General features: G+C 37.7%; 1 protein-coding gene across 9 annotated transcripts in view; it reads right to left on the bottom strand.

Annotated features, from left to right (window-relative positions):
• Positions 1 to 4,903: 4,903 nt before the first annotated feature.
• The window catches only part of ESRRG (estrogen related receptor gamma), a 768,405-nt gene continuing 757,249 nt past the window's right edge, over positions 4,904 to 16,059 (bottom strand). For all 9 annotated transcript variants that reach the window (XM_075595600.1, XM_075595606.1, XM_075595602.1 and 6 more), the window contains 2 exons: positions 11,352 to 11,621; positions 4,904 to 8,433 (listed from right to left, as the gene is read on the bottom strand). In XM_075595600.1, coding sequence (XP_075451715.1) covers positions 8,189 to 8,433; positions 11,352 to 11,621 — 515 coding nt within the window. In that variant the 3' untranslated portion in view covers positions 4,904 to 8,188. The remainder of the gene's footprint in view (positions 8,434 to 11,351; positions 11,622 to 16,059) is intronic.

Below are 16,059 nucleotides of genomic sequence, written 5' to 3'. Positions count from 1 at the left end.
CCCCTCATGTGATGTAGGATGACTATGCAGAAGGGATTGCCACTCCCGTATATGTCTTTTGACCAGTGATGTCACTATTGGGAATATATACGTATGTTCTAGAAACTGGTTCTTCAGAGTTCTGACTGAGATCCTCACTGTGAATCCTGTAAATAGGTTTATGTGCATAGTTGTGTTGAACAAGATAAGTCCTGTCACCATTTGTTGTTTTCAGTTAAAAACGTGCCTACTAAGTGCTGCCAGTAGTAAGGGTCCAAGATTGTTCTCACTATTGAAAAAGAGGAAGCATACAGTACTTGACTGGAGTTCTCGGCCTAGTGACACCGGAGAATGTTTGGACCAGCCCAACCAGAAGGTTCTTAGTGCAATCCTGATCAAATAGGTATAGAAGAAGTATGCAGTACATTGTAGCTGGTTACTAATCCCGGAGCCTGAAGTGTATACCTGAGAGGCCCATTCGATGTGGGACATTACTGACTTTATGCAAGAGACTGACAATTTGTCCCTTACTATGGGAAACAAATCTATCTACCTCCCCAGTGTAGGAATTAGAGCTACCAAGGGATGAAGTACAGAATTATATTGTTTGCCTCGAGTTTCTGTCAACTAACCAGTGTGTCAATGTATGTGAAGCATTATAGATGTCTGTCAAATAAAGCACCTTTTTGTTTATAAAAGTTTCTGGGGCTCAGTATTGTTATATTCAAGTATCCACGCCTAGTCTGCATTTACCCAGCACCCTGCAAAGACCTGAGGGACTGGGCACTGCCAATGTATACAGTCAATCTGATGTGACCTACTTAAGAGACGGGTAAGGATGGTTACACTGGTAAAAATATTTATCAGCACACTCAAATTAAGCGCTTTCAATATAATGGAGCTACACTTAGGGGCCTATGCAGAGAGCAGCGAATTTTAAAAATGGCGAATTTAGTAAAAAGTACCTTTTTTGGAGAGTTTTATTCTCCATATGCAGAAAAGTGCGAATTCTGCTATGTTTAACATGGATGCGTGTGGCGAGTTTAAATTGGCGAGATGCGCGCTTCAGAAACGTGTAAAAACAAATTTGCGCCTTTTTTTTCCCATTGCAATGGCCGCGAGCGGCAGCTTCTTGCCAATTTTTTCTGGCGAGGCAAAAAGGAGACAATCGCGCCATTTTATTGGCGCGAACAGCCGCTAGATGCCGTTCGCGGCTCTCTGCATTAGGATATTTTTAAAACTGGCGAGATTGAGGTTCTCGCCAGCCGCGAGGCGAGTTTTACAAATAGAAAAGAAAAATTGGCGCGTTTTTCGGAACTCGCCATTTTCTGCTGTTTTCTGCGCGATTTTCTCCAAAAAATGGCGAATTTCGAAAATTCGCTGCTCTCTGCATAGGCCCCATAGTCTATTAGAAAAGAAAAGCCCTAAAACCATCTCAGAGGTGGAGGACGCAAACATGGCAAAATAAAGTTGTGAAACTGTACAAAGTATCTAGTATTTACAACTCTGCCCATTAAAAACACCAATTTGTCCTTTAGTAAATAACGTAATGGTTCAATTAGCGTTAGCTCACTCCACAGAGGCCAACAGGGAAGAACACTCATCAGAACAAGCTTTATAAATGCTGATTGGCAGAAAAGGCACAGTGATATAGGAAATTGCCCTGGTTTTCAAGCATTCCCCCCACATTTCCCTTTCATTAATAACCTTTTTAGACTGGATCTCACACCAGATTCTCCCATTTCTAAAACATGGCTTTTACCAATATTGCATATTCTGTCATACTGTATGTGTTAATGTGCTCTTTACAGTCACGCTTTTGGGCATCAATTTGTAAAGCTATTAAACATACCGTAGCTTAAATTATGAAATAACTGTTAAAATAGTAAAGAAGATATTACGTGGCTGAGTGATTTCAATTTATTTCAGCTCAGATATATGTAGGTGAGTGCCTTTAAACAGATCATTTCTGAGTGTGCACTGAATAGTGGCAAACTCAATGGGACATCATGACTCTAAGCTGGAAAATGTAATATTTTCCTTTCCCTTACATGTCAATAGAGAATAAAGAGATCTTCCTCCCAAATCAACTGGATTGGAGCTGTCATACAGTATGTTGGCCAGAGTGGTACTGTATTCTCAATAACAGTCTCAATTCCACCAGTTCACCATCCCTCATTACAGACAATGCAGATGAAACGGCCACTCTAATAAATGTCCCATATAAGTGGCTGGATTTGCACCTTTCTGTACTTTACCCATATGGAAAATCAGCAGCGACCACTGTTGAGATCTGCAGATGCAGCGGCAGTTATTCGAACAAATCACAGCGCCGTTTTCGTGTGCGCTGCTGTACTCCACGCGGCATGGAAGCGGCCAATCGCCCCAGGCACACGTGTTTATCGCGGTTCCTTTGTTTGAATTTCGTAGATTGTGTGCAATTAAATGCAATTAAATGAATGAATTGTAATGTGTACAGTACTTTGCTACTGTGTCAATTTCATGTGTTTAAAAGCCATAACACTAAAATGCCATTTTCTGCACTCGCGTCTTAAGGCGGTACGATTGGAAGAAATCCCGCGACATGACATGGGTATTCCGAGGCATACAACGCGGGAAGTGTTCGAACAACGGCCACTGCATCTGTATGTAGACTATTGAAAGGGAATATGTCTGTCACAGAGAATGACCTCTTTTTATAGACAGAAGTAATCCCAATAATATTAGAACATGTGTTCACTAAAGTTTCTGGGGTTCAAAATTGGGGCACAAATCAGTTCAACAGAATTGCACCAGATGTATCAAAGAAAAAGAACCCCATTTGAAGTCATTGGAGTTTTCCTGTTGACAATTGGGGTGCAATTCTTTTATAGTGTTCTAAGGCTTGAACCCCGATTTTTATTGAGCTGCTATTGGAGACAGTGGGCTAATTTCATTGTAAATTATTTACTTCCCTTCTCATGCTAGGAGAAGTTAATAATAACGATAAAACCAAGCATTACGAATTAATATATGCCTTGATAGTTTGGTGTGCAATAATATAAAACAATGTTAGTTTTATTTTAAATCACAGCAATGGTTTTTTTTTTTCACTGAGAAATAATGGTCCCAGAATACCATTTAGCATGGTATCCTATGTGTCATCACCCTAATTCTTTTGAGGATTTCCACTACCGAAGGTGAGAAGTATGTTGGCAAATAGTAAAGCAAATACGCTATGAACATAGCTTAAAAAGCTTAAGAAGCACATTAGCACATTTTTTAATGGGCCCCTAAGATTTCACTGGAAGCATAGACTGACCCTTTGCACAAGTGCTACAACCTTTTCAACTAGAACGCTTAGGTGTTGTCGCACTTTTTGAGCATTGTTTAGTTTTGCCTTTTTAACCCTTGGAGCTGCTTTGCGTCAGCACCCCCGTGTCTGTAATAACTAGAATGCTTTTCCTTTCAAGTTAATTTATTTTTAACATTAGAAAGATGTGAGTGCTGTTTAAAACATTAAACACGGTACTGTATTTAATCTACGGATCTCTTATGTTGGTCCATTGAAAGGTATCAAAACTAGGCATCATCCCATAAGTACCTGTTTCATTAGTTTCTACCAAATATTGATTTAAAAAAAAAAGCATAGGGAAAATAACATTTTGATTACTCACTATATAAACCTATAATATTTTTTGTCCAGGGAAAATGTCTCCGTTAATCTCGTTAAAAATAAATATAATAATTAGAAAGTGTGTAATTAAAAATTGATATGAACAATTTCCAGACGGCCTTGGTGAAAACATCACGTGTAAGATATACCAACAGAAGGTATTGTATCCGATTGGTCATAGCTGAATCACATCCCTACTGTAACATTATGGCTTACATCTGGACTTACAAGCATTAATTACAAGTTTGGACTATATGATTTGTCCGGGTTTGATGAAGCCCACTTAATAAACCTTTCATGGTTTTCCTTCATTTCTCTTTCCTCCTTTCTTGTTATCATCTTGCTCATAGATTTTTTTTTTTTTTTTTTTACTTATTTATTGTTTTTTTCCTATGGTTTATGCTGTATGCCAGATATGAACATGATCTGTAATAGACATACAACATGACTGGTTAAGTGAGTGATGTCACCTTTTTGTTGCGTAGATTCATTACGTACACACCCGGATCTTGGCAGGATAGTAGTTCAATCTGATAAAGGGACATGTCATCCTGTTGACTAGAGTTCATAGAACTCATTGTACTGTATATGTGTGTTTAAATATATGTTTAATATTTTTTATATATTAAATAAGCAATATATACAGGTCTTTGCTAAAACCATAGTTTTAAGGGAGAATTTGGAATGTAAAGAATTGTATATACTGTAACAACTCCGGAAGAGGTGCAGATGGGTTCAGAAATAGAGAGGCAGGTGAAAGGACTCCCCCCCCCCCTATCCCCTTTCCCACCCTTTCCGATTTAGGTTTGAATTTCCTTTTATATACAAGTCTGCTTATTAGTATAATTGTGGCGACTCATATGAATATGTAATGATATATTGTTACATGACAAAAAAAAATCAATAAAATATGAGTTATAAAAAAAATAAAAGAATTTTATATGTTATTCTGGAACAACCATTGAATATAGAACTTTATTCTGTGAAACCTGTGTTCTCGTACACTGACACAGGCAATGTTTTAAATAACACAAGTCATTGCATAGGTGCATTAGGATTTAAGAAAAGCAATTTAAAGCATTGTCAGGGTAATTTGAAATGTAAGTTATGTTGTCGCATGCTAGAATTCATGTTGGCAAGTCCTTATATAGTATTATTTTACCTAATTGTATTATAGCTGAGGGGTTGCTCTATGTATACAGTAGATGCATCTTTTGTATACTGATTTTCTTCATCTAATAAAAAACAACAACACAAAAAAAGCAATCAAAAAGTGGAAGCTTGTTTAATATTGCTCTACCATCATCCTGAAAGGCATAATAATTTGACTTACACATCTGAACCGATTGAAGTTACAGAATCATGTCTCCTTTTGCATTTAACAATATATACAATATAAAATAAATACATTTACACAAATGGACTTTTTTTTGGAGCACATGGTATGATACACGTCACAAAAATATACAGTTGATTGCTTTACAGATGTGAAACACATCTACAACTATAGACATGGTTTTCTTTTTACTTCTGGCTATGCTGCAACTCCTGGATTATTATAAGCATTTCATTTCATTATATATTTATTTTTATTTTTGTCCTTTAACGATCTTTGCACATAAGACTGCCATAAGATGTTTTCCTAGGCAGGTAAACAGAGACGCTTTAAATAATTAAAATACAATCACCAACACACATTTTCTCTTCTATAAGAAAAATAGCAGTTTTAAATGTTTTATATCTTTTTGATATCATTTAAATGCAAAACAGTGGAATAAATACAAGTTTCTGATCTGATTGAGACATAGGTGTGGCTCTCCCGAGGCACACAATCATATTGCTTTAAATAAGGAAAGAAATAATTTAAAATCAAAGCAAAACAATAAATAAAAGCTTTATGGCTAAATCATTCTCTGTTTAGATTTCCTCTATCCCATGCTAAGTAAGTAGTTCTGACTCAAACCTGGAAGAGCTTCCATCAAGCAAGGTTTAACGTGGACATTCTGTTTGTCTGTTCTGTTCTATTTGATATATAGCAGTTGCCTTCAAAATTATAAGATACATTTGCAATTCTAACGTAATCTGTTTGTTCTGTTAATGCATTTTACCTGTGTTGAGTTGTACATCTATAGCCCGAGTACAGAAATGTAATACAGTGAAAACAATGTGTATATAGTTGTATACATATTATGCATATATAGTGTAATTGAAGCAACTTAAACCTTGCACAAGCCTTCTGGAAAATAATGTTTTTTTTTTGTTTTTTTACACACTTACATAAATAAATAATCTCAGTCAATCAGCACCTTTTTTTCCCCAGGAGTTGTAAATTTTGTCATTTGAAAAGGGATGTGCCAATCTCTGAACACCTATCAACTGTAAAAATGTCAAGGTATTCACCATCTGAATGATCGCTAATGATGATTTATCTAGAACCACACTACAGTCACTTCTCTACTGAGAAACCACAATCTACAATATAGTCCTTATATAGCTAATGATAGATACACAGTATTTATAGAACAAGGCTGATGTGCCATCAACCCATTGTATTTTGTTTAAAGCACACAGAGTAGCAATAGTTTTGGGAACCTGTACGCACCAAAAGAAGTTTTGCAACACATTAACGCAGAGCGAGTTAATAACATTTGAGATTGTTCAGTAGAAGCTATATTTACAGCGCTTCAAAATTAGGCTTATCTATAAATAGAAGATTTTTTTTTTAATTATTATAATTTTTTTATGATATACATCGGATTTCCATTACGAACCATTTGGAAGAAAAAAAATCGAAACTTTCTGTTGAAAACATTATGATTTTTCAACGCCTACGCGTTTTGGATTTGCGATCTTCTGATTAGTAGCAGGACGAACCTTTTATTACCAGGAAGGAACAGATTAAACTACCGCAGTCTCCTGAGGAATTGTACATCCATTATTGTCTCTAATGCTACCCTGTGTCTAAAAGCACACGCCACAAGAATCGGACACCACGACAAGAACAAGACAAGAGTCTTTGAATGCAACGGAAAATTTTGGAATAAGCACAGCAAACATGAAACATTGAAAAGCTGAACTACATTTCTTTTTGTTTGTTAGGATTACAATTTTAATTACATTTGTGTACATATAATAAGGGTGTTAACATGATACAGGGAGCAACTATTAACATCGGTATATTGGCAGAGCGTCGATGAAGGTTACTGTCAATTGGTTAGTTAGCGACTGTGGCTTTCAGAGAATGAGGGGAGTGTCGTCTCTATACATTAGATTACACCTCTTAACAGTCTTGAACCCAAACGGCTCTCATGCTGCTACAATACGGTTTGAAAATCACGACTGCTTTAGCTTTTTTTTTTTTGTATAAAATTGCAGTTAAAAAAGAAAAATCGAAATTAATTTATTTGTACAAGTATTAGATTTTAGAATTTGGTCTAAACAGAACTATACATTAGATTCTTTATTGTTGGCTTTTGCCTTATTGCCTGTAACATGTAGTTTCTCGCTTAATTCTTTTTAGGTCAGTACGTTTTGCAAAAAATGGGCAGTTTCTGGAGCAGTAACTAAAGCGATTTGCACCTGTCCCACTGGAGTCCAGTTTTCCGTTATTTGGAGTGTTAAGCACATTAGACTACCTATATACATTGCAGGTGTAATCTAATAATTCTGAACATACAAGTATACTGGGTTTTATATTTGAAGAAACTGAATGTTCTGGAATAGACTGGCACACAACATAAATTGCATCCGTGGTAATTTGCACCTTCCCTTGAACTATTGCTTGAATAAGATAAACACCCACATTAATAAATGGCTGAAAAGTGGTAAAGCTGGTACAAAATAATCTCAATTTATAAGAAGAAACAAAACAGTTTAAAAAAACCTTCCTTAAGGATTCATATGTCCTTCATTGCTGTTCAGCGTTGTACTCGCCAGCACTAAAATGCAGTATTTTGTCGTTAGTATTGCATGAATGAATAAAGCTCAAACTATTCCCTGAAAAAAGTTACATAGTACCTAACCAAGAAATATCTGGAAGACTTGAAAAAACAATTGAGGAATCAAATGCGGTTAAGTGATCTACATGGAACATGAAATGATAAGAAGCAGCCAATGCCAACATTGCTTTCGGTTGTCTAATTACAGACTGCTCCTGTGAAATCTTAATACTGCATTCAGTGATTGGGTTGTACTGTACTGCAAGATATGACGTTTCTCTCTTTGATTCCGTTGTCGTTGGGAACATTATGGTCCATATTAAATTCAGTGGCATCCGTGCTATGGATTTCTGTCCTTTGGCAGGGCTGGCTTCCATCTCTCTTTAATTAAACATCTTTTTTTTTCTGAAAGTTCAGCAGCAACAAAAGGAGAGGAAAAAAACTGCATCGTTAAGACGCAGAAGAAAAAAGTTGAACGCTGCTTCAGTCTTGCTGCTAAATTTCAGTGCAGTCACTTGGTTTTAATTCATTACTAAGTTTATTTGACATGATAATTATGTTTGTTTTTCCCTTATTCTAACAATGTGCACATTGAGAATACCCAAGATGCTGTTAGTCAGACCTTGGCCTCCAGCATTTCCAAAAACAGTTTGTGCATGGGGACTTTCCCCTCCAGTTTGATGTTGTAGAAATGTTGCACAGCCTTGGTAGAGGTTTGTCGCAGAAGCGGCAAAGTCATCAATAGCTTTCCAGCCCGACGAGGATCTTCAATATGCTGTCCAGCTTCATAATCCTGCAGAGCCTCGTGTAAGACGTCTTGAAGTTTCTGGACAGCTTCTACATCCTCTATGTGCATCGAGTCTGCAAAATAGATATTACAACTTACTGGGTCGCCAAACATAGGAATCACTGAAACCGTTTCAGAGAAGCAATGTACCAAGCAAATACAATATATAAATAAAGAGCACAAATAAATGGTAAATCTTTGCAGATAGTTTACTCATGGTATAGTCTCATTGGTACAATTAATTATTATTGGAAAGCCGGTCGACCTATTCAATTGGGATTTTTAAAAATATCGTTTGTAGATAATGTCACGGCCTTTGCAGTGGGTGAACCCAGGTCAATCCCATTGGACATTTGGAAAGTAACGTTATCTTCCTGTGCTCCAGACACCAAAAATGATGTTGAAGCTGTACAAGGCAGGGACTTGTGCCGGAAACAGTCTATGTGTAGCACTGTGTACTCTGCAACTCTGCACACACATTATTAACAATGACTATGGAAGGGGTTACTCTTATGGTGAAGCTATAACAAGACAATGCTGAATAAATACTGACAGGTTGAAGTGGTTTATCGTTTACTCTGCTAAGTAAAGGGGTGACTGAATTTTCTTTGTTTTTATGAAAGTTACCAACTTAACCCATTTTAAGGTGGTTGAGTGATTAATACCGCTGCTTGAAAAGTAATATTTTACACATATCCAATGTGCATTTTGACAGCTCTTTAGTTCAGTGATAATACAAATAATAAAACAGATAATTGCCATCTTGATTGCTGAAGGTACTGTAAAGAATGCAGCTAAAATCTGTGTCATATATATACACACACACACACGTGTCATATATATATACACACACATACTATGCAGATATAGTGCAAAATACAACTTCATTGGTATAAACTATTCCTCTATATCCATTGAAGACCCCAGCAACAATATTGTAGATGAACCGTTAATTACAAAATCAATTAAAAAAAATTATTTCTAAAAACAGTCACGCATCCCCTGCCTCTCAGGGGGGCAATTTGGGCAGAAGGTCTCATCTAACTACAGCCGCGCCAAATCACAAGTCGTCATCCGCAAGTAAGCAAAAGCAATCTGGTTTTTCATTTTTCAGCGCGGCTGAGCCCAGCCTGAGATTGATCGGCGCATATGGCCCCAGAAAACAAACTGTCAATACCTTGAATGCTCCAGAATTTGAACAAATAGCCGTCTGCCCATTCAAGCCACTCATTGCATCCCATTTAACAGATTTTATTGACAGTTTCCTTCTTGTAATTAAAGGGAAAACTACTGGCCAGCAACCAAGATAAAGTTCAAAGATAGGGTCACAACAAAAGCAGATGGAGGGGCACGGTGTGACTGTCAATGGTACATAGCATCAGATCATGTTATTGACATACAGGTATCTAATGATCAGCACGTTATTAAACAGGGATCTATCGTGAACTATATGCAAATGCTAAAAGGGACTTAGGACCACAAGAAAAGCATTAGGGTGACACAAAAGGAAAAACAACAAAGCCCAACGATTTTCACTTATCTGATACTGTTCACTGCTTCAGCACTTTTAAGTTCTCATGCAGACTAAGTGCTTCTTAACCCTTCCTACACTAGTTGTTTAAAACACTCATTTGAACTTGGTTTTTGATCAGATACGTGGTGCAACATAATTGATGTCGTTCATAGATCTGCAATTTCTTCTTTTTCCAGCAGCTGCCTTCTCTTGAGATTGATGGGTTAGGTCTCAGGTAAGTCAGTTTTTTGTGTCTTGGTAATTAGATGGTCAGTTCTTTGGGGCGGAAATTCAATATGTATTTAAATGTTACTTACAGATCTGAGTGCCCTGTATGCAATATTTAAATGTTTATTAGAATATTTTCATTAGAACTTTTTTTTATTACAGACAAAATAAAAAAAATCCTACCAAAGGATAACTTGCATTTGTTTCCCACAAATTAGCACTTAATTGATTAGTCGTTAAGTGCTTGAGAATGCTCCCACCTTAAAATGATTACAGATTATACTTTAAAAGTCAGCTCATTAATAAGTGTATTTTACAATAATAAAAGCTGTCTTTAAATTAAGAAATATTCAGACAGCTGAAATAGTTGATAAATACTAAATACAAATTTATTTTGAGTGCATAATTTATTTATAGCTACCCAATTAGTCAATTCCCATTTCTGCATAATAATTAGCCTTTTCCTGCAGGATTTTTTGGGGGGAGGAAAACAAAGATGCAATCAATCCAAAATGTGTAGTACAGTAACGGCACAAGATATTCAAAGGGTTCCACAATCCCACTATACCTGTCTCCAGAATTGAAGTTCCTCTTCTTCTATTCGGGTTTCTATGCTGCAGCTTCATCAAGCACCGGTAGTGGTTAGCACACCAGATCCGGTTAAAGGAGCAGTCCAAGCGGCCAATTTTTATGGCCCATTTTTTTTTTACATTGGATAGAAACAGGGAGATTTGCGGATCTGAACCCCATTCATTTCAGTTCCGGAGACCGCCTGCTTCCAGAGAAACTTACCTCCGAAGGGGGAGCCGGTATCTATCTCATGCAAGTTTAAAGCTGCTGCATCCCATGGGCCAATAGGAAGCCACACCGGAGGGCGTTACGGTTATTGGACCGCAGGGTGTGGGAGCTTTGAAAAGCAGCCATTACATGAACCCGGCTAGCAAGACGGAGCGGGTACCGGCACCCCCTATGGAGGTATCTCTGGAAGCAGCAGGTCCCCAGAGATGAAATTAATGGGGTTCAGCTCCAGAGACCCCCTGCTTCAATCCTATGTTTAAAAAAAATTAAAACAATTGCAAAAAAAAATAAAAAATTGGATTGCCTCTTCAAGCGCACCCAATCTGACTTTAATGTGAGTTAACATCAGATTGAGTGTGCTAACACATGCCAGTGTTTAATGAATCTGCCCCTATGTGGACTATGGAATTTAAAAGCCCTATGTAATACTGATTTGCAAACTGTGTTACTTACCTGAATTAGCCAGCGCTATAGCTTTCAGGGTTACAAATTCTTCTTTCTCGAGCTTCATACTCTTATATTTTTTCACTAGCTGCAAGATGGCGTTGTTCAGTTCCAGAAGCCCTGCCAGCTTCGACTGGTCTTCATCCATAATGTAGTCTTCAGCATAGACAAGCTCATCCTCAAAAGAGAGTGACCGGTACACGATGCCCAGGATCAAGATCTCCATCCACGCACTCTGCAGGAGACTCATCTGGTCAGCCAGTGACAACGTGGAGAATCCTGCAGTGAGATGAGAGCGGGGAATGAATTTTGAATACATTCCAATGAACAAATACAGTATACTGCAGTCTAAGGAAAGTTAATGTATGCATAAAAACCAAAGAGGGACTTGCTATAACCATGAGCAGGGTTAAATGATTTCAGTTTTTGGCAATTTCTCTTGAAAGAAATAAGATTTTTTTTAATTGATACAATCAGTTTTAATGTAGCGACGCAAAACTGTACTAAAACCTTTGCTAACTCCCCCCCCCCCAGAGTTTCAATACTTTAGCAAACATTGACAGCATCATTTATTAGTATCCCAAGAGACGTCTAGGTGAAATATCCAATTGACATACACTGTATTGCTCTGTAACTTATAGTTGAAAACATGGATGATCATTTTTTTTTTGTTTCAAAGCAAATCATTTAAATGTATTACATATCACGACATGATTTATCCTCTATCATACTGTATGCTTGGATCTCTGCTAACGTATGTACAGTGACAATGCACGGTATGTTAAGTATATGAGGATTCAAGGTACAGTACAAATTCTAACTAGTTTAAATTGCTAATAATGACTTAACCACACAGTAAATTCCTTGTTATGTGACAACACTAAATTATTGGTACCTGAATCCTTCTGTATCATTAGTAACGACAAGGTTTTATTTGTACCTCCCACTGTTCCAAAACAAAAGTTAAAACTAAGAGAAATTTCTCAGAAAAACTTTAAATAAGATGCAGGTGATTTATTATCATGACACATGTTCTTTGAAAGGAAGCCTTATGGCAGAGAAGCAGAGGAAGGGATGTCCGAACTCTATTGGGCTACAAGCTAATTACTAGTGTAAATGACTTTTGTCTACGCTTCTGCTGATGTAATAACAGAACAGCACTCTGACGCAACAAGTAAATTATAATCACACTTTCCAGTGGATAGACACAATGAAATAGAAAAATTCTTCCTAGTGAATTTGTTTCTACCTTCCTTCTGAACTCTAATTTAATAGAAGATGTAGGGCAACCTTTTCCAGAGCCTACTTTCCAGGCTCTGGTTAACATTATGGGGACTATGTATCAAGCTCCCAGACTGGGCATTTTGCCATTACATTGACTTTAAAAGGCTTATTTACAATGCGAACTCCTTATCTGCAATGCATTACGGTTATATCAAGAGTGGTTGTGAAACAGGGGAAGGGGACAGTTGAAATAGTTACTTGTTACATTGCACACCCACATTAACTTGCCGTGATACATGTCCCTATTGAGACCCAAACGTGTAAGTGAAACTCTGTACTCCCTATTCCAAATGTGTGCCGCACACCCAGCAGAGAGACTCTTAGGGGCAGATTTATGAAACGCCGGTTTGGTTTAGCGCATCCCATCCGGCGGTGACATCCATTGACTTGAATGAGAATTAACACCAGGTTGGGTGTGCTAACCCTTACTGACACTTAATGAATCTGCCCTTTAAGGTGGAAAGACAATATGTGCAGCACCCAACAACATGTACACAGCAGACATATTTTTCCTAAGGACGTAGTTTTGGTGGACTGGCGGTGTGTGGAAGCACATCATACCTCTCTGCGTTTTCATATGTATGGCATAGAGAGGGATTTAATCAGGTTTTCATTTATTATACCAGACTGTTAATATCCCCAATCACATTAGTAGCAATACTGTACAACTATACAGTACAGTAGGAACTAATTTCCTGGCCTGTTGGCAAAGTGCATAAGTTTGCCAATTGGCACCAACGACAACAGGGACTTAATAAACTTATCAAAGGGGATTAGTCAAGCTTTTCTTAAGGGGGTCTTAAGTCATGTCAAAAGCTTTCATTGACTTGTGCATGCAACTGCTTACATGTTCCTTGTAAGGATTCCTGTCACCAGAAAAATCATTCTTATTCATTATTATTCCCTACATTACTTTTCATGTTGATCATATCAATGAAAATATCATCATCGTTCTCATTTTGTTACGATAAGACATATGTTTTATTAGCAATATCGCCCCAAAGACAGAATAGCATAAACTGCAACTAAATCATACTGGTATTCCAGATGGATCTGCCATTTATTTGACTAGCAGATTGCAAAAAAAAAAAAAAAATATATATATATATGGCCATAAGATGAAAAGAAAGAGCTATTAAATATAAGAACATTAAACTGTTTAGGTATTGAAGCAGCTAATCATGTTTAAACACAGCAGTGGTAAAAACCTCACACAAACCATAACCTTTCATAAGGGCTATTATGCATGTACTGAAGAGTCAGACTTAAAATGCATTACATGCCAGTCCAGCACTGAAGAGATTCATATTAACCAAGAGTCATATTTTATACAATACAACTCATACAGTAATTCTTATAAATTCATCAGAAAAGCCAGATGCATTTTACTTGATGGGCTTCTTTGCAACAGAATGCACATTGCAGGTTTTTTCTTCTTGAGCATGGAAAGAGGTTACAAAGCAGCACGAGCGGTAATAAAAATATACTAAGTTACATTGTTTCTATAAAATAAAATTAGATTTCCTATTATTCCCTCCAGAATAGCCAAACGCATTTACTTGAGTAGATTGTAGGCCATAAGTTCAAAAAGTGTTCAGAATACTTTGCCACAAATCATATCATCTCTACAGCATTTTTTTTTTTTCCCCAGCAAATAATAATTTCAAGATACCGTGGAAGAAAATGTGCAGTTTCAATTAGCTTCTGAAGCTCCACTTCTCTGAAGGGTTTTTTTTTTCTTCTTCTGCAGGAGCAGATGGACAAAGAATATAGCCCGCAGCACCTTCCTGTGACAGCCCCATTCTCTCTCCCAGACACTGCTGTTAGTAAATAATTAGATTTACACATTCTCCAATCTCCACACATCTTTCCACCGCATAATTAAAAGCGGGATGATTAGTTTATTGAGTGGAAGGAGGAACTTTTTTTTTTTTTTTATTGAGGTCCATTCACGATTTTATCAGGGCCAGCACTTTTACGGTTGTCACGACGGTGCAGGCATCCAATTTTTCTTATCTGCCTGATTAATACAAACGCTGTTTCAGGACGCATTAATTAACAGATACAAATCTACGTTCTCATGGAAGGATCAATACGGAGAAGAAAAGAGGCATCAATGTGAATTTAGTGCTGATGATGGAGAAGACACTCTATTGACATTTACGTGCATGGAAACTTTAAAGTTGCTTCGTGGCCCTTTGTCCCTGTGATTTACAAATGACCACTTCTTTTTTTCAGACCTTACAATGTTTCAGGCACCTCAGCGGGGTTTAATTAAGCAGAGGGCAATACATTTTGATTTGATGAAACAAGAAGACCAGGATCAAATTTCCACTGGTATCTCTCTCTTTTTCTTTCCTAAACTTTGAATAACTAATACCGCAGAGTAAACAAGTACTTCAGTATTAGGTCATACCTTTTTTATATGGACTAACAATTGATATTGTAAGGCGTGGGAGTGCCTCAGTGAGTAAAGACAGTGACTCTGTAAACAGTGACACTGAGTTTGTATCAGGAGCCTGGTTCAATTCCTGGTGTCAGCTGCTTGTAACCGTGGGCAAGTCACTTTATCTCCCTGTGCCCCAGGCACCAAAAACATAGACGGTAAGCTCATCTGGGCAGGGACTGTGTCTGTCAAAATCCTATGTGCTGCGTACTGTGCACTATACTGTAATTGTGAATACAGTGAAGCACTGTATGAAATAAAGTTATTATAAGACAAGCTTTCAAGATTTTGCCCTTCCTCAGGTCAAAACACGGATTTACAAAAGATTGCTGACCTGAGGAAGACAGAGAACTCACAAAAGCTTGTCTTATAATATCAATTGTTATTCCTAGCACTGAAGTACTCATCTAGGCCTCGGCCAGGGTGGCGCTGAGCGGGCAGGCGTGCTCACACTGGCCGCTATGAAACACATTGTGGCAATATGTGTGGCCAGCGTGATCAAGTGCCTGCGCACACTCGGCGCTTGCAGAGCAAGCAAATTTGAATTTGCCGCCCGCAAGCGCGTCACGTGAGCGGTTCGCCCAAAGAGGCCAGTGACGTCGTGGCCGTGCCCCCAGGCGAGCGCGCACCTAGCCGGCCAGAAATCGCCCGGCCGAGCACCCAGCCCGGCTGCAGTCTTACTCTGCACTATCGCAACTGGACAAAAACAGCTATTTATACTTAAACAATAATAACAGAACATAGCACGGCCATTCTTTGCAGTACAGAATTACAGGTATTATGGGTCTCTGCCCCAAAGAGGTACTATATGTTTGGTGCCTGATTCGTAGTGATTCTATAACATGACCAAGGTCAATTATATTGAAATTTGTATACTTCTGTGATGCAATCGGCAATCGGCTAAAATACAGTTGATGTTTTTTGTCAATTTTGCATAATAAATAAATGCACCTGTACCTACACCTGTTTTACTGACCATTACCTAGA

This window comes from Ascaphus truei, chromosome 4, assembly GCF_040206685.1.
Source record: "Ascaphus truei isolate aAscTru1 chromosome 4, aAscTru1.hap1, whole genome shotgun sequence".
NCBI lineage: Eukaryota > Metazoa > Chordata > Amphibia > Anura > Ascaphidae > Ascaphus > Ascaphus truei.
Note: the sequence above shows the minus strand (reverse complement) of the source record. Positions and strands in the feature narration are given on the sequence as shown.